This window comes from Urocitellus parryii, chromosome 7 (assembly GCF_045843805.1).
Source record: "Urocitellus parryii isolate mUroPar1 chromosome 7, mUroPar1.hap1, whole genome shotgun sequence".
Taxonomy (NCBI): Eukaryota; Metazoa; Chordata; class Mammalia; order Rodentia; family Sciuridae; genus Urocitellus; species Urocitellus parryii.
In genome coordinates this window covers 9,272,031-9,291,721 of record NC_135537.1, presented here as the reverse complement: position 1 = coordinate 9,291,721, position 19,691 = coordinate 9,272,031, and the positions used below count along the sequence as shown (strand labels likewise).

The window sequence follows — 19,691 nt, the reverse complement described above, 5'->3', positions numbered from 1 at the left end:
CTTTGGTAAATGATGTGGTCATGAGGATGGGCCTCCCATGAATGGGATTAGTATCCTTACAGCAGAAGGAGGAGACCGGGGTCTGTCTCTCCACCATGAGAAGAAGTGAGGAGAAGGCGGTCATCAGCAAACCAGGAAGAGGACCCTCACCAGATAGAGTTAACCAGGAAGAGGGCCCTAACCAGACAGATTCAACCAGTGCCTTAATCTTGGACTTCTGGGTCTTCAGAACTATGAGAAAGAAACGTTAGCTATTTAAGCCACACAGTGTATGGTATTTTGTTATCACAGCAGGAACTGACAAAGACATTGGGTGACTGGGAGCCGGCTGCAGTTCTTAGCACCTTTTACCACCATGGGCCATACGGGAAGCACCCTTCTCCTTTGGCACATGTCTTGTTTCCCTACTGGACAGCAAGCCCCCTGAAGGCAGGCAGCCCCCAGCTTAAAGCATTGTGTCCCTGGCTCAGTTCTTGCAGGTAGCATGATCTCAAAAAAAGAAAAAAGAAAAAGAAAAGAACAAAGAAAGAAAGAAAGAAAAGAAAAAAAGCTGGTTGAATTTTAAAAGTTGAGTTACTCTCTATGGATTCTTTTCACACTTTGATTTACTTTCCCAACCTTTTTGGCATCTTGTTGAGGGATAAAGTATGCAGAGTTTGGAAGCTGAGAGGCATACTTTCTGCACAAATCTACATATGAACCAGAATTTCTTCATACATATAAAATGATCACACATAGCATCCCACCACCCTTGAAAGATGCTAAGGAACTAACTCTGATTTGAAAAAGGTAAATAAGGGGAGAGAGGTAGGCATACATTCTCCCTTTCCTATAACATCAACACTGGGTAATCAGACGGTAGATGTTTCCCTGTACAGACAGCCCCACGAATCAATAAAGAAGATATAGTTGAACTAGAATTTCATCAACTTTTCCATCCTTAAAACGGTAAAGGTCTAAGCATTGAGCAGAAATGGCTACTGACGGCATAGACACTGTGTCCCTTTTGATGAAGACTTTGACACCACCCTTGAAAAAGTTGTCCCCCCAAAACCCAAAACTAAAAATGATGAAGCTTTAAAATCAACCATCCTTCGGCAGGAAATGTGGACTTCACCACAGGAATGCAACCCGCAAAACTCCAGCTGAGGAAGCCACAAGACCGAGCACAAGACAGACGATCCAGTTTCCATCAGAAACAAACGTCAAAGGCTGGGGACCGGGTGGAGGTAGGTGGAGGAACCAATGCACTAAAGACACCAGCCAACCACAGGAAGTGCTGTGTGTTGGTCTGGAGGGTGCACAGTGGAGAGGGAAGTACAGGTAAGGTACAGAAGTAACTACCATGGAAATAAAGACAGAGGGAGTTCCCAGGGTGGGGCTTTCCAAGGAGACCTGAAGCCTGCCATATGGCTAGCTAGGTTTTGTCTCTTTTCATGTTTGATTCTTGAAAGGGTCTTTTCCCTATAATAATTTATTAATTCACACTTTGTTTAACTTTGTTTTCTGTATTTTTACAATAAAAGCTTTTAAAAATGGCTGTCCTACCTGTTTTAGAGTGACCGGAGCCTACCTACACACATCATCTCACAGGTGCAGGGCCTCATCTGTCTTCTTTGTTGTCAACACCAGCAAGCCTGGCTTTCAGCACATGTATTTACTAAGTGGATGAATAAATGAGACTGTGGAATCAAACACACAGTGGATTTTGACAAAGGCTTCAGCAACGTCTCAGATTCCCAAGGCATGCACTCCAACCTTGGCTGGGTGGTGAGGACATCTGCAGTGTCACATGGGACATTCAGCCCTTAAACCCAGTAGAACCAAGATACGGTGACATTCCCTTGTTGCAGGTCCAGGTCACCTTGGTGGGCAACAGGAACGTCCCTAACCCACTTAGAGGACAGAAAGGTTCCGTGTGGAAAGAAGGACCAACTGGCACAACGTGACACTGAATGTGCAAACTGCATTTCTTTACTTCCCAGCTGGAATTGATGACATTAACTTATTTTCAGTGGCCAATTAAAGCAGGTCAGTAAGGCACAGGTTCCCACCAGCTGGCACACCCAGGAATCCACCCTTCTACAAGCCCCACACAGGATTCTCCAGTGAAAATTAATGCTTGAGAACCAGGGCCTGAGGGAGTGACAGGGCCATTCACTCCAGCGCTCTGTTCCCTCTCACCCACCCTCGTCCTTTCCTTTTCAACCTCCAGTGTTCGCAAAGGAAAAGCAAATTCATATGTTTCTCATAAGCATGTTACCATTGTGAGGGGAAACTGAGGGTTTAAACAGAAGTCCCATAGCCAAATTTGTTTCTCCCCCCCTCCATCATCCAGCTGCTTACTCCCTTGCAAATATAACAGTCAATTCCAAGCAGACTGCAAGTTGGACAATTTCCGGATATTCAGATGGAAGAGATTCATCAGAGGCATTCCTAAATGGTTGTCAAATTCTGGCAAACCTAGATTGGAGAAAGGAGAAAGGAAATGCATAATTCATCTACATGCATAGGAAATGCGATGTCTAATCACACACATGCAAAACTAGTTGGAATAGTCACAACTAGGAAGACTGGATGGAGCCTCAAAGTAACTTTCTGTTTTTGTTTTCTCCCAAGTTCTCAATGTTCTGTCCTCTGAAAGACCAGGGAGGTTGTCACCCCTAAACCCAGCTTGTTACTTAGTTAATAAACCCTTTCCTGTTTTCTCGTCCACTCCCAATAGAACAGCTTAGAGGATACCTGTGGGTTTCCCCTGCATTTTCAATCCCTAAAGTTGATTCATTCACCCACCAAGTATTTGGATATAACTTACTCTAACAGTGGATGGAACAAATGGGGCTCAATTTGTTACTAGGAGGCGGTAAACATGTAACACGTGCACCCCGACGCTAACACGTTGTTGGCGACAGGGGATACCTATTCTTTATTTTCAAGGGATGCTCCTGACATTGGTGAACAAGATAAATAGCCCCACGAAGGCAGGCTTTGAACTGAAAGAAGAAGGCAGTTGGAATAGAATTTCCCTATGGAAGGAAAGGGATATGACTCCAGGAGGACAAAACATTGAAGAAGAGGCAGCTGTTCTCATCTGAGCTCCCGGAGAGCAGGAAGGGTGTGGAGGGCTGCTGGGCTCCTGTTCACTGAACCCCACTCGGTGCTCACCGGCCACTTCCTTAGAGTCTCCTCCGTGGTGCCAGAGGAGGCTTGAGTCCTCCTTGACTCTCGATATGAATAATCATGTATTTGCCTAGTTAGCTCTGGATGTGTTTATGTAAGAGAAAGAGGCTGGCAAAATCTTTAATACGCAGGCACAGAGCTCTTGCTATAAAGGAAGTACTTCAAGAAATGATGCTGTGCATACCTTCAATTTGATGAATATTTATGGAGTGCCTATGAGTTTCCAGGCATGGGGGTGAATACAAAAATGGGAGTCAACAGTCCTTTTCCACAGATATCAAATGCAAGAGTGTGTGTATACGAGGCCAGGTGGGTGGGAAACCGGAAAATATGGAGAGGGGATGAAAGAAGTCAAATGATGTACATAAATAATCAAAGAAGAAATCCTATTCTAAAAGTGAGGCTGGTAGATGAGAATGCTTATGTAGGAAACAAATGTGGTCCTGAGTTGCTGTTTCAGTAGAGAACAGCAAGGAGCTCAAAGCAGCAGAAGGTACTGAGTAACCTGTAGAGAACCATGCCTTCTCCTCCAGGAAGCCCTCCCAGCCTGCAGTCCCTGCCCCTGTTAGTGTAGAGAATTCTCCCTCCTGCTGTTCCCTTGGCCTCTGTGCTAGCTCCACACTTGCATTTACCATTAGAATTCAACTCTATCTTGCCCTTTACATGTGTGTTACTCTCATCAGACTCTGAACTCTTAAGCCTGGCCAATATCTTGGTTTTGCAACCTTGTTATCCATAGTAGAGACTCCATGAATGCCTGCTAAGCTGAACTGGGCATCCCAGGTAGCATAGAACAGAGCCTAATTCTCAGTGAAGATCTGGCAGGTTAAGAACTGCTACTTCAGAAATCAAGGGGGTAAAGCATTTTAGGAACTGTCTTCCCCAAATTCTCATAATTAATGATCAAAGAATTTCCTGGAGAGTCTGTTAAAAATGAAGACCACTCCTTCACCCCCAAACTTTGATTCAGAAGGTCTGGAATCAGGATTCAGACCCTGTGATTTAGATCAACTCTCCTGCTGGTTCTAGAACAAACAGTCCCATGTGTACTTTGAGAGACTCTGCCCTCACCCAGAGCTTCCCTACAGAATGATAACTGTCTTTCTAATGACTTGTACAAGCCAATCTTAAGAGCTAGAGAGAAGGAATTTACACAGGTCTCACTGTTTGACAAACTATGATAATGTTTTCTCTTCTGGAAGTTGGGTTTTAATATGAATCTTGAATGACAATCCTTTGACTAGACATTTCTGGTAGTCTAGTCCTGATTCATGGTCACTTCAGTATACAGAGACCTGCAGTGAATGTCAGGGTCAGGCATACCTAGAGCTTGTGCATAGATCTAGAAAGAAACCTGCAGTCTGAGGAAGGAACGTGGGTATCTTAGAAGAGTTTTAAACAAAGGTCATTAATTTGCCATGGTTTTAGAATAAGGATTTTTGTTGTTGTTGATTCCCAGACTCAGTTTTCTAACTATCAGGTTAAACAAAACTTAGTTCTATCAGTGACTGCCCCCAAAAAGCCCGAATGGCCTAGAAATTATTGGAAGTGTCACTCAAAGGGTCAGTAAGTCAATATTGCTTGGAGTGGTAAACAAAATAAATCTTCATTCAATCCCATTGTGATTTCATATTTAATACAAAGATTTCAAAAACAGGGAAACGCAGTGTCCAGAGCAAAGACCAATCAACTAATTTGAATTACAGACCTCCACCTCCAAGCTGTGGGAGAAAGTAATTGACATGGGCCATCTTGCAGTGGGATGGCTTGGTGTGGACTGTCTGGAGTCCTGTGAGCATCTCATCCTTTGAAATATGCTGCACCAGAGCAGCCAGCACACAGGGGTATCATTAGTGGGTAAGAGATGGCAGAGGAATTGCAGTTCATAACATAACGTCTAGTGGGCAGTTTGCCAGCCGTTTGGAATAACATAAGATAAAGGTCTCTTAAAGTGAGTATTTATAAAGTGCAGGGCTATGAGTCTTTAAAAGCCCCTTTCAAAATAATTGGAAAGGCCACTTACTTTCATATTATTTCCTAAGTCCTTCTGCCTTAAAAATTAATTCAATTTTGATGGAAGAATTTGGGAGGCGGGATGATACTATCAGATTGACTGAAAGTATTGTTCAGGAAGAACAATCAGGATCTTTTCTATATGTAGTCATTGCCAACTATTACTCAGCAGAAATCGTTCTCAGATATCAGGTGCCAGCCTGGCATCTCTGTTCAGAGGAAGAGAACAGCGCAGGCAACACTCACCAGGCATGGGCGGTGGCTTTGAAATAGCTGGCGAGGCTGAGGAACAATGACTGGACAACATCTGGGGCGGAAGGGAGAAACATCGTTAAAAAATTTAAATGACCAAAATTCAAATGAAATCAGAGCAGCAGTTTGCAAAACTGTTACTTACAAGCAATTGTTATCACCAGCGTGCACGTGAAGACACTGGATAATACTCCTCCAATCCACCATCTGAAACAACAGGATCGCTGCCACTTAGCATGTAATTATGCATTTCCAACATTCGTGATGGCCTTTTAGACTTAAATAGACTTATAATTTCCAGATTTACTATAAAACTACAGTAATACAGATACAGTATTGGAAAAAGAATAGACAAATAGATCGATGAAAGAGAATTGAGAGCCCAGACATAGGCCCATGTGGATGCAGTAAAATTTACTTCTTCTTCTTTTCTTTTTGTTTTTGTACTGAGGATCGAAACCTAGTGGTGTTAACCACTGAGCAATATCCCCAGCCCTTTTATATGTTTTATCTAGAGACAGGGTCTTGCTGAGTAGCTTAGGGTCTCACTAGTTGCTGAAGCTGGTTTTGAACACATGGTCCTCTTGCCTCAGCCTCCCAAGCTTCTAGGATTACAGGCATGTGCCACCATGCTTGGCTAGTAAATTAACTTGTATATATGTGTGTGTGTGGTGCTGGGGATCCAACCCAAGGGTGTTTTACTGCTGATTTTAGCAGAAATGCAAAGGAAATTCAATGGAGAAAGAGTAGTTTCTTCAACAAATAATATTGGAACAATCGGTTATTCACATGCAAAAGAATGAACCTCCACATATTTACCATATCTCACACAAAATCCAACTTAAAATGAATGATAGACTAAAATATAAACTGTAAAAATATATAACTTCTAGAGTAATACAAGGTGAAAAACTATGTGACCTTGTGTTTGGCAATAAGATTTTAAATATAACACTAAGTCCCCAATTTCTCAAAAAAAATCAATTAATTGGATTTTATGAAAAAATATTTTTAAAAGTTCTCTCTGTGAAAGACTCTGCTAAAATAGTGAAAAGACAAGGTATAGTTTTGTGGAAAATATTTGCAAATAACATATCTGACAAAGAAATTCTAATTATAATATATAATTATTATTATTATTCTAATTATAATATATAATTTATTATATATTATTATAATAAAGCAATCCACTTAAAAATGGGTGAAAGATCTGAACAGACACTCAGACACCTCACCAATGAAGGTATTCATATGGAAAATATGTATAAGAAGCTATGCCCAGTGTCATTTGTCATTGGAGTGATGCAAATTAAAACAGCAAGACTCCTCTCCATACCTATGACGATGGCTAAAGCTCCCCAAAATGACAATAACAAATGTAGACAGATGCAGAGCAACAAGAACTCTCATTCATTGCTGATCTGAGTGAAGTGGAACAAACACTTTGGAAGATGTTTGGTAATTTCTTGCAAAGCAGCTCATCTTATCACCCAGCACTCTCCCTACTGCATACCCAAGGGAGTTGAAAACCTGTCTCTATTAAAAAAAAAGAAAAGGGTTTCTAGTCAAAACTTCATCCAAATTTGTCAAAAACAGGAAGCAACAAAGATGCTTTCGACAGGTGAATGTAAAAACAATCCATGGTGCATCTATGAACTGGGCTGTTAGAATGGCAGATTTCTTCTTACTGTAGGTTGGTACCTCTTCTCACAAGAAGGATGTGTCTCAGAGAGGGTGAAAAGATCTCTGCATTAATCATATGTTAACAGCATACCCTATGAGAGAAAGTTTTTTTTTTCTGGAAAAGTAAGGAAGTGAAGAAAGACACGAGTGGTGGGGAGACCTATGGTTCCACGTGGAATAAAATTCAATGTGAAATCCAAGTTTTTATTTCTACCCATCATCCTCTTCTCCTTGCTTTATTTTTTGCAATAGTTACTTCTAGATTTCTCATAAAAATAAAAAGGAATGAGCTATTAATTTGTTCAACAATATGAATTCATCTTAAATGCATTTTGCTATGTCAAAGAAGGTAAGTCAAAAAGCCTACATACTGAATAACTACATTCTAAAGAATTCTGGGAAAAGATAAGGTTATAGGAACAGCAAACAGGTAAGTGGTTTCTGGGAGTTTAGGGAGGAGGAACATTCATCTAAGGAAGCACAGAGAAATATTTTAGATGTTGAGGCTGGCCTTGAACCTGGATTGCTCTCTGTCTCAGGCTCCAGAGTTGCTAGGATTATTGAGGTGTACCACCATGCCCAGCTATGGGCTCTTTTTTCAGTGATTAAATGGAATTAGGTAGTGGTGATGGTGGCATAACTTTGTGAGTGTACTAAAAAACTACACTTAAAAAAATAAATACGAAAATAAAATGAGAAACTTTTTAAGATACAGCAAATAGCATTCTACATACATTTCACAGGTTCTATTGTATGTTTAAGATAAATTCCCAGGAAGAATATAGCCAAGTCAAATGGGACATCCTTAAGTTTCAAAGAAATTGTCAAACTGCCCTACTTAAGGGATTTTAAGTATTAATGATTAAAAATTTCACCAGGAATGTAGAAGGGCATCTGCTACCTCCTAGCCTTGCCAAAAATGTGTGTTATCAAATATTTGGATTTTTCCAATCTGATGGGTGACTGTATCTCAGGATAGTTATTTTTTAAGAAAAGAATAATTCCTTGGTGATTTTGATTTTCAAAATGTAAATTATTTGAGATTTAAAAAAATAAGTTCGAAAGAGAAGAAAATGTCATTTTTAAAAGCCACTACCCAGTACCCATCATGATTAAAATCTGATGACTGTCTTTTCCAATATCTCTTTTATGATTTTCTAAAACTTTTTCTATAAATTGAACTCTAACGTATGCACTGTAAAGAATAAAAATTGCCCATTTCGATTTTGACATTTTAACATAAGCCCCTGTAAATGCTATCTAGATTAAGATATAGGATATATAAAGCAACCTAGAAGGTTCCTTTGTTGTTTATTCCAGTTTAACCACTATTTTTACATCTATAATAATTCATAAGCTTTGTCTTCTATTGACTTCTACATAAATGTCATCCTACAGACTTTGTGCCTATCATCTTTTTTCATAACTTCTTTTATTTCAATATAACCATTTCAAATATGTTGTTGGAGATATATATTTTCTCATTTTTCTTTTTAAGAGCTTTTATTAGTGCAGGGTAGTTACATATAATAGTGGGGCTCATTTGACATAATCATGCATGCATGGAATATAATTTGCTCCATTTCCCTAGTCTTCCTCTTTCCCTCCCCAGCTCCTGCTCCCTGTTCTCCACTCTACTGGTCTTCTAGTATTCCAGTATTTATTGTTTTTTAGATGGTGCTTTATAGCTATATGTAAAGGTGGGATTCACCATGGAATACTCATATATGTATAGCATAATTTGGTTAATTTCATTCCACAGTTCCTCTCTTTTCCCATCTCTGCTTCCTCACCATCAATCCTATCAATCCCCTCCCCCTGCTCGACTGTTCTCCCTTCTATTTTCATGGAATTCTCTCCTTCCCCCCCTTATTTTGATCTAACTTCTGCATATGTGGGAAAAATATTCAACCTTTAAATTTCTAGGTCTGGCTTATTTCATTTAGCATGATGTTCTCCAGACCCATCCATTTACCAGAAAATGCCAAAATTTCATTCCTCTTCATGGCTGAGTAATATGTCAACATATCCAAGAGACACATTCATGCTTTTGCTCCTATCATTAGTTCTTTTGTTAAATGATTATTAAATAACCTATTTTTAAAAATCAGTGTCTTGTGGATGTCCATGATGGTGAGATTCACTGTAGTATATTCATATATGTACATAAGAGAGTTAGGTCAGAGCTATTCCACTGATATCCTCTTATCCTGTCCCTTCTCCTTCCCCCTCAATCCCCTTCATCTATTCCACTGATCTTTCTTCTATTTTGATGGAATTCCAGGCTCCCTTCTTCTGCTTTCTCCTCTCTCTCTCCTTATTTTGGATTAACTTCCACATATCAGAGAAAATATTCAACCTTTGACTTTTGAGGATTGGCTTATTTCACTTAGCACGATGTTCTCCAGTTCCATCCACTTACCAGCAAATGCCATGATTTTATTCTTCTTCACATCTGAGTAATACTGCATTGTGTATATAGACCATATTTTTTTATCCATTCCTCTGCGGAAGAACGCCTAGGTTTGTTCCATAGCTTGGCTATTATGGATTATGAAGCTATACACATTGATGTGGCTGAATCCCTATAGTATGCTGATTTTAGCTGTACTGGATACTTATTGAGGAGCGGGATCGCTGGGTCATATGGTGGTTCCATTTCTAGTGTTTTGAGGAATCACCACTCTGCTTTCCAGAGTCATCAATTTGCTGTCCCATTAGCCATGTATGACTGTGCCTTTTCCCAAATTCCTCACCAACACTTATTATTATTTGTATTCTTGATCATTGCCATTCTTACTGCAGTGAGAAGAAATCTCAATGTAGTTTTGATTTAAATTTCCCTAATTGCTAGAGATGTTGAACATTTTTTTCATATATGTTTGCCATTTATATTTCTTCTTTGGAGAAGTGTCTGTTTCATTCCTTTGCCCATTCATTGAGTTATTTGTGTTATATAATAATTTAGATAAATAGAAAAATTGAATAGTACAGTACAGAGGGCTCTCTCGACCACCTCCCTTTATCGGGCATCTTATAAACTATCCTGCATTCATCACAATTAAAGAACCAACGCTGGTACCTGACTACTAACTCCGCGCTTCATTTGAATGCCCCAGTTTCCCTTCTTCCCCTTCCTGTCCAGGCTCCCATCCAGCCTTCCCCACTGTGTTCGGTCATCAGGTCTCCTTGGTTGCTCTGGGCTGTGGCAGCTTGGCTTTAGTGACCTCCATCTGAGTGAAACTGCTCAGATCATGTGGAGAAGATCCCCTAGTTTGGGTTCTCGGCCTAAGTTTCACGTAACCGGGTTTTGGAGGACCATAGAGTGAAGTGCCTTGCCCACTGCATTGTCCCAGGCACCTGAGGTGGCTCTGGCCAGGTGTTGCCACAGTGAAGTTGCCCTTCCCCTTTCCTGACTCCATATTTGGAAGCTAGTTTCTAAACACAGTTCACCCCTCCAGGGTTGAAGGGTAAAGCTCTACCTCTAAAGCAGGGAGGGTTCACATAAATCAGCCTAAGAAACACGGTAATAATCCCGCTGCTGAGCCCTACAAGATCTCGCTGGGCCACCATTCTGATAGAGCAGTTAGGCTCTTCCAATGTGGGACGCACAATGCAGAGTTTTGCAAATTTATTTTTAACCTAGGACCTCCCCCTTCTTGTTCTCTTGGTCCCATTGTACTCTAAAATTGCTTCTCAAACCTCATAATTAACTGGGAAGCTTGTTTTAAAATACCCCTTCTCACTAGACCTCAATCAGTGTCTCCAGGGACAGGATCTGGAACTTGGTGTTTAAAAAGCAGCTTGTCGAGGTGTCTGACCCTTGAGTGGCAGCCCTTGAGAGAAGGCAGCATCTGCTGCGTGAGAGTGAGGACTGCAAAGCTCTGGACCAGCCATCTTTGCTTCATTGATCCAGCAAATATTGACAAGCTTCTGGCATTGGGGTTCAGAAGAGGAGGAGGCACACCGCGTCTCTGACACGGTCACTCATATTCATGAAGGGACAGGTAGGTCATTAATATTTAGAGAAGTGAACCTAAGACAGGGAGGTGGTGGTCAAGGCTCTGAAGAAAAGTGAAGCAAGGAGTGTGTGTGACAGACGGGTGTGCTGCCCATGCAGGTGGCCAGGAAAGGCCTCCGGGATGATGTGACATTTGAACAGATTCCACAAAGAAGTGAAGACACATGTCATGAGGCTGTCTGTAGAAGAATTGTGCCAAGCAGAAGAAACATCGAGTGCCAAGGCCCTGAGGCATGAGTAGATTTGGGGCCAAAGGGCTTGTTCACTGTCCTGCAGTGGCTGGGCAAAGAAAGAAGCCAGGGCAAGGACACGGGGGGAAGACAACAGAGCAGAGACAGCTGTGGTCAGAAAGGAGCTGCAGTCCCACATGCTCTGAGTGGACTTCCCTGAAACTGACCCTTCATCTGTAAAAGGACTGTGAATGTGGTCAGAATCAAGATGGAGTCACTTGGGTCAACTCTTACAAAAGTTAAATAAAGCTGGGACGTGAGAAAGCAAGGTTCCCTAGGCATGATTGCCTGGTAGTCATTATCACCACACTCTGCCAGAACTGCAAGCTTGCCCAGAGACACTGCCATCTTATACAAAAAAAAAGTACTTCTCATGGACATTTGTCCAGGAAATCTGTTCAACTTCAGACTAACGTCACCATTACTACTAGCCATTGTGGTCAAAGATTATTATTTCAAAATATCGACTGTTATCCTCTTCATTTTTGCCTTTAAAAACCTCCCCGGCCTCCACCTATTTGAATATGTTCAGTTGATGATGGCACAAGTGTTCCCATCGAAACCCTGCCAGTCCTGATGCATTGTTATTCTTTGGAGAATCTCTTACTGATTATTCTTTTTTAGATCAACATAATTTAGGACAAAAAATTACAATTGGGAAAAAAGGAGTGCCCTGCTGGGGACTTCAAGTGCTCTTGAATTCTGGGAAGGGACACTTGGACTATCTGTAGCAGGAGTCGCTGAGACTTTACACAAAGGATAGACATGGTAGAATCCAATTTTAAGTGAGACACACTGGCTTTTGTGTGCTTTGCTAGAGGATGAGAGGAGGGAGGGAAGAGATAAAAAAGACACCATGATAGATACACGAGCAGATCTTAACCACAGAGCTGCCTAAAAATGCTCTGAGGAATAAGGCAAGGGAATCATCAGTTACACTCCATTAATTATGAAGTACTGCTGCATGAAAATAAAATCTGAATTACCTTGCACATAGAGAAATGATGAAGCATGCTGTAAGCAGCACCGCCTGAAAGGAGACACCCGGAAACACACTGGTTTCTAATAGGAAGAACACAAATTAGTGGATCAGAAATCAGGGCTGATTAAATAATCTTAGAGCAATAAAAAAATAATACTAAACCTTCTCTACACACACACACACACACACACACACATCAAACGCATGTCATCTTAAGCAATGCTAGGGTTTGGACTTGAGATGTCCCCGTTAAAGCTCTGTGTCAAAGCAGGAATGTTCAGAGGTGGGGCATGGATGGAGGAGGTGGGTCACTGAGGGCCTGTCCCTGGTGCACACACCCACTCTTGCTCTCTGTGCTTTCTGGCCACCATAAATGGGACAGCATTCCTCTACCCTACCCTCCTCTCATGATGTTCTGCCTCATTTGGGACCCAGAACAACGGAATCTGTGGACCCTGGCCTGAACACTGGAAACCATGAACCAAAATAAACTTGTTCTCCTTTCAGTTGTTCTTGTTGGGTATTTTGGTTCCAGTGGTGAGAAGCTGACTAACACAAGCAACTTGTCATAAGTAATGATATAAAATCACCTAAATAAATACAGGGCCATTCATTAGACAATTAGGCAAATTATCAGTTTTGTTTATCACTATAAAAGACTATGTTACACAGTTCAGGGTTGCCTGTTGCTTTAATGTCAGGCAAAGGCTTTGTGGAGTCTATGCTAATGTCAGAATGATGACGACAGTGATGGTACAAACAATCATAATGCCTAAAATCAGTAGAGGGCATTTTAATTCACAAACAGCTGTCACACATCAGTTCGTTTAGTCAGCACAACAACTAGGTGAGGTGGGTAACATTATCTTAGCTCGGCAAACAAGAAGACCAAACTGAGAGAAATGACAAATGATCCAAGGTCACACAGCGATGAGACGCCAGAGCCAAGGCGTAGAAACCACATCTAGACAGAACATAATGTTTTGTCTGAAGTGGGGCAGGGAAAGACAATTGCAACTTTGCATACTGGCAGTCTCTAAAGACCAGAACAGAGAACATACATTATGAAAGAGTTTGTCCTTGCAAAACTCTCCACAATCCGCAGAATATCTCAGTGCTGTTGAGCCACAGTGGAAATGGCTGCAGATCCTCCAGCATTTCTAAGCACGAGAGTCCAGTCCATCATGAACCTCAGTGGTACCCTAATTACCTAAAGAGAACTGGAGCTGGCTTAAAGATTACTACAGAAAACTTGAAGGAATCTATAAACAGACCTCAACTTATTTTTTTGCCAAATGCTTCCAAAGCTCAGTTTTACAACAGTTGTTTGAAACTTGGAATGACTTTATGAATGTATTTATTTTTGCTATTTATGCTATGAATGAGGATTGAATCAGCTACAAAAATTCCTTAGCCCATCATGTGGGTGGAATACTGAAAACTGGCAATTGAAAACGTAGCAATAGCAAATTATTTGCTGAAAATATACGGTATTGATGTATACTGTGAATTAAATAAGTTATAGTGGGTTCAATTGAACACTCCACCATCTTTCTAAAGTGGGTTTCTCTTCTTTGCCTCCCCCGACTTCATGTGGAATTTGGAAAACATTTCCTGAGAGAAACAAATCCAACTTGACAACCTGCAAATCTCTCTAGACTTAGGCACTGAAGGATGAATGGGTGTAAATATGAGTTCCACAAAGAGAGGGGTTGTGTCACTTTGAGCCAGTTTTCAGGCCCTTTCCTTTAGCAGCCATTTGCTTCGTACCTATTTTGGTGAAGCGGGTCTAACCCCTTGGGCAAGCCTGCCTCCGGCCTCCACAGGGCCCTGGACTTCCCTCCCCTGATTCCGTCACCTTCCTTCCCGTCTCCCTTACCATTCTCTTCACACTGAATTAAAGTTTCTGTTCTACACTCTGTTTCTCCCACAAGGCTCCACGCTGCACTTCCTAATTGAGGAGACAGCACCTGCGGTTTACTTGAGGAATCCCTCTCCCGCTCTCTCCTGGTGCCCAGTTTAGGTGGGCTGGTGGACTTCTTTGATTTCCCTCCCAGCATTTAAACCCTTCCAAGGTTTTGGAGCTTCACAAATTTATCTACAAAATGACCAGTTTTTCCATGTAAGTGAAACCTTTCAAATACCCATAAAACTTAATTCTTGGCCTCCAGTCATAACTCCACTGAACTGGAAATTAGAAAAGTCAAGGTACAAATCAACCAGGAAAACGATGGCAAGATGGCCTTTAAAAAGCCACACCCACAGAAAAGAAGAGACAACAAGAGACGGAGATGGACAGACTCCTCCACCCTATGCCTGGGAATTTTCATTAACGTAAACCCATAGATTCCATGACTGAGCAGTCCACTTTGAGTCGAGACTTCAGAATCAAAAGCTTTGACTGACAGAGATGAGGCTGTACACACCTGTACCCCCAGCACCTGGAATATCACCTGGCAGAGAAGACACACTCAGAACCTACATTTGAAGGACTGCAGAAAGATGGAGACCTTGTCCCCTCCAGGCTCCAGAGCTCAACGAGGAGGAGGGAAACGCGTGTTTGACTAGAGGTGTGCATACTGGGTGCTAGGGAAGTACAGGGCCACCTCCAGTGGCCAGAGGGGCAAAGAAGTTCCCACAGGGGGGATCCCCTTTAATGGACCATGAGGAAGAGCAGGGGTGCTCCAGGTACAGCAGGTGGCACTGACAATTCAGACAGCAGAGAACAGCCAATTTCCTTGCAAAACTTTGCCAACAGTACCAAGGTTGACTTGGCCTTGCTGAGTCAGTACTCTTCTCTGTAGTATGGAGAGGGAACACTTTTAAATGGTCCACCACAGTCACAGAGCACAAGGAATTTGTGGAGGACTGTGACCTAGTGCCCATCCTGAAGGAGTGCCCAGTCCAAAGATGGGGGTGCTTCCCATGCAGAGGTAAGCAGGCGACAGTAGTGCAGGGAGTGGGCACGAGACAGAGAATCCCTGGGAGCCTGAGGAGCCCAGAGAAGGGAGCTTGCTGGAGGAGGTGGCTACTGAGCCTCGTGAGGCACTGATAACTTGGCCACTGTCTGGACAGTAAAGTCACCTTCTCTGTCAACCCAACACCTGGAAAGGGAGCTCACAAAACCCTTCAACACTTCTCTAATGGCTGCACCTGGGTGCAGGGAACCTTGGCCTTTGTAGGGGAAGGGATGACCCATGAGGTTCATATTCATGATTTTGTAAAGGCAAATCAGAAGACATGTTTCCATTTCATCTCACCTTCGCATAATGGTAACTTCACATTCATTGAGCATTTAGTAGACATGGCCCAAATTGATTTACATTTAGTCCTTACGAGATAAGAACTGGGATGATCTGTACATGCCCATGAAACCATTGCACTTTAGAGTTTGGTAAGCACTCAGTTTTCTTCCTTGGTGGTTCACAGAGTTACTACAGCTAACACATGGGGAACAGGGCTTTGCCTCTCGGTCAACTGGCAACAGGGCCAGCCCAATAGCAGAGCCTGATTCCAGCAAACTAGAGAAGAGGGGCTTGATTGCTTGCTGGACTTATTCCACACTCACTTTGACAGGAAATGCCAATAACTTTGGATATTTTTCCTTTTCTTACTAGAGGCATCCTGTAAAAGGATACTCTTTTCCTGCTGGGCACCATGGCACATGCTTCTAATCCCAGAGACTCGGGCGACTGATACAGGTGGATCACAATTGGAAAGTCAGGCTCAGCGACTTAGTGAGGGCCTAAGCAACTTAATGAGACCCTGTCTCAAAATAAAAAATAAAAATAACGGGCTCGAGTAGTGGTTCAGTGGCTAAGCACCCCTGGGTTCAATCCCCGGTACAAAAAAAAAATGTTCTTTTGCTCATTTTCTTGTTTTTCTTCTGGTGTGTATCAAATATACTGCTATGTATAAAGAGTAAAACAGCAAGGACCTGTGTTCCTTCTCCTGTACTCTGTTAGAGCCTAACATTATATCATACATCTTCAGAGTTTTTGAAAAAAATAAAACAATGCACATTCAGTGCATCTGATGACTCTAAGATGATACCAAAGGCAATGACCTGCCTTATGAACACATCTCAAGGACACTGGCCAAGGTCTGGGTCCACCTCTCTTTGAACAGGTAGAAGCCAGTACCTAAGAGCATGTCAGCCATCCTCTGCGAATTCAGGCCCTGAAAGGAAGAATCCTTTGGGAATAGCAATACATCAATCAATCAATAAATAAAAACACTCACGTGGAGGATCCACAATGTTCTCTTGCAAACCTCCAGGGGCATTCCACAGGGACTGAAGGGTGTCCTGGGAGCTTCCTCTGGGAGGCTGAGATGTGATTTGGCTGGAAGTGGAGGCTGTCACAGATGCTGCCTTTGGCTTCTCCAGGTTGTCAATCAGAGAAGAACAGTTGAAATCCCCTTCTGTAAAGGAGATGGGTTCAGTGTGTGTGGGCATGTGTGTGTTCAGTGACTGCTTTATGCATGCTTCATACCAATAGGAACCCGGATGCACTGCCAGAGTAGAACGGCTTTCTAATTGGTCCCCCTCTTGAAGCTGCAAAGAAGTAGCTCAGTGCACATACAAGCAAGGACAGAGGCTTAAAGGTTTGGCAAAGGAAGCAGATTGCAATGGGGTTAGAACAAAGTGACCCAGGGGAGCCAGCCGAAGACGAAGCTGGAGCCAGACTGAGGACTGATCACCAAAGGCACTAACCTCTCAGCTGAGCATCAGGGACTCCTGCTGCAAGCAGTGGGATGATCCCAAGTAAGGGCAGCACTGTACACACTCTACACTAGACACATAAAACTGTGGCATTTTTATGTAGGTAAAATAAGGTGAGGTTTTGATATATGATGAAATGGAGGTGGCCCTGGAAGAAAGCATGGAAGGCTATCCAAAGACCCATGTGGAGAGGAGACAGGAAATCCCACCCATCATGAGGGGCAGTGAATGGCTAGACTTGAAGAAGCCTGATGACCGCATAGGACACACATATGTGTAGCATTAATGTGTAGCATTAAACTTCATAGTCGCCTAACTCCTTCCTCTAACTCACTCACTGGCTCATTTTGCATTAATCCAATGTTACTATAGATCAGAAACTGACTGAGCTGCTGGGAAACAATGGAGTATCAGACAGATGTCATCTCTGTCCTCATGTGGCTTGTGTGCTGGTGGGAGGAAGGTGGGACAAAGGACAACCTCCCACTATAAAATACATTGATGTCCCTGGTAAAATGCTGTGTAGCATGTGCTTTTTCATCTGTGTAAGCGGCTATGTAATACAAACATACTTTCAAGGACATGTGGCCTATTCTCTTCCACAATAGTCCACACATAAATAAATATGTTTAACCAGCCCTTTAGTTAGCCTAACATTACCTCAAAAAGAGTCAATCAAATTCATCTCAAAATCATGTAGCATAATGTTTCACACCTGCTAAGCCAATTCCTAATGAAGACTGGTGTCTTCAACAGTAGGACATTAAGGAATGACATGTAATTGTTGGCTCTGAATTTGAGTCTGGGGTTACAAGGTCCCAAATGGCCCAAGTCAGAGCTTCAGGCAGGAAGACTGTGGTGGGCATGTCCTTCCACCTCACAGAAGGTTCAGCACCACCCCTGACCCACTGCAAGGCTCTGAGGTTCATCTGGCACGAATGCACCCAGGAATTCCCTGTTCTGTCTTTGGGGGGCTGTGTGGTGCCCACCCAGGGATGAACTTTACTTCTGTGACCTTGAGTAAAAATCTGAGCCATGGAGAGCTCATTGACCTGGAGCAAAAACTTCTCACAAAGAGCAGGCAGAAGCCAGGCCTCGGACACAGGTGTTTCCTGAGCTGGTGTCAAAGATGGCACACACCCAACTGATGTTTTTTAAACTGTATGGATGAGCTCAAAAGAATGATGCCTTCCCAGAGGCCACGGCAAGGACTCCCAGAGCTCTGAAGAGTCATGGCCAAACGGCCCTGGAGGGTGGGAGTTTCTAGAAGCCAAAGGGCTATGGTTTCAATGACACCATAGGAGCAGAGAAAAGGCCTTGGTGTAAAGAGAGACATAAAATTAGAACTGAATTCTTATAAGAACTTGAGTCTATTTCCCCAAGGAAAGGGCAGGCTAAAGAAAAAAGGTCACTAAAAGGTCAGGAAGAGAGCTTGATGGCTCATCTCCTTTGGTCTAGGCAGCTATCTCCCAAAGATTTAATGAGGAAGTGGTTTTCAAGTCCACATTGATACTGAGAAGTTACTATTTCAAAACAGTGTTGACTGGTACTTGTCCTGTGATGTACACCAGGAATCAATGTAAAATCTCATTTTAGAACGCTCTCAGCCCCAGATGCACAGATTCTCTCAAAGAAAGCCCAAGGGAGAGGAACTCACAACCCCAAACCACAGGATTCTCCAGGAGGTATTCTCCAGGGGAAAGGCAAACATGTACCACAATGCAGAAAAGGAGAACCCTAGGGCAGGAGCAATGGGGGAACCCAGGAGATCATGCTTGATTTTCAGATTAGAACAGTGGGTGTGGTCTGGGAACATTGTGCTCATTTATTTTACCCTGGGGAAATGCTGAAGTAATACCATAAACATTTTTTTTTCTATCTGCTTATTTTTTTTCTTACCTAAAAAAGAGAATTATTTCTGTGGCCCGTATGTGTCTTGGTTTGATGACTATAGAATTACTCAAATCAACTGTGTACATCTTTATCACCCCATATGCTATAGGGCACTGGGGTGAATGAGAGGGATACAGGAGAAGAGAGACATGCCCCAAAGGGGCTAGAAAACCAGGTGGTGTTTGTGCACATGAGAGTCACCGGTTGGAAGTGGCAAGGAGGGAAGTGTTCATTAGATAGGGGACACATGCAAACCGATGTCATTGTTAAGAAGAAGCAAAGTGACATTTGGTGGGAATGGCAAGGACTTGGGCTTCAGAAGACTGGAACCTGAGTCTTCATGCAAGTAACATAGAGCATGGTACCTAGGTTTTCTGACCCCGAGTTTCCTCATCTATAAAGTAGAACATTCTATGAAAAAGAAAGGAAGGGAGGGAGCAGAGCTTATTGGTGGACATATGGAAAGGTGGTTTTTTGTTTTTTTAATTGAGTGACTCTCAGGGAATTGCTCTACCATGCAGGAGCTCCTCAGCCTGTTCCCAGACATTTCTAGACACACATCTCATCCCACATGGTTGCTTTGTTACCCCCTCCTCACTGTATGCAAGGAGTCTTTTTATTTTTATTTCTTAGTTTATTTTAGTTATATGCAACACCAGGATACACCCTGACATAACCACAAGAGCATGGAACACAACCCATTCCAGTTCAGTC

At 42.5% G+C, this 19,691-nt stretch overlaps 1 protein-coding gene across 1 annotated transcript in view; it reads right to left on the bottom strand.

Annotated features, from left to right (window-relative positions):
• Positions 1–2,356: 2,356 nt before the first annotated feature.
• Tmem71 (transmembrane protein 71) overlaps positions 2,357–19,691 on the bottom strand; it is a 40,696-nt gene continuing 23,361 nt past the window's right edge. Inside the window, exons 7-11 of the mRNA XM_077800946.1 lie at positions 16,604–16,783; positions 12,366–12,441; positions 5,591–5,652; positions 5,440–5,500; positions 2,357–2,463 (exon numbers count right to left, since the gene is read on the bottom strand). Of these exons, the coding sequence (XP_077657072.1) occupies positions 2,448–2,463; positions 5,440–5,500; positions 5,591–5,652; positions 12,366–12,441; positions 16,604–16,783 (395 nt within the window). The 3' untranslated portion in view covers positions 2,357–2,447. The remainder of the gene's footprint in view (positions 2,464–5,439; positions 5,501–5,590; positions 5,653–12,365; positions 12,442–16,603; positions 16,784–19,691) is intronic.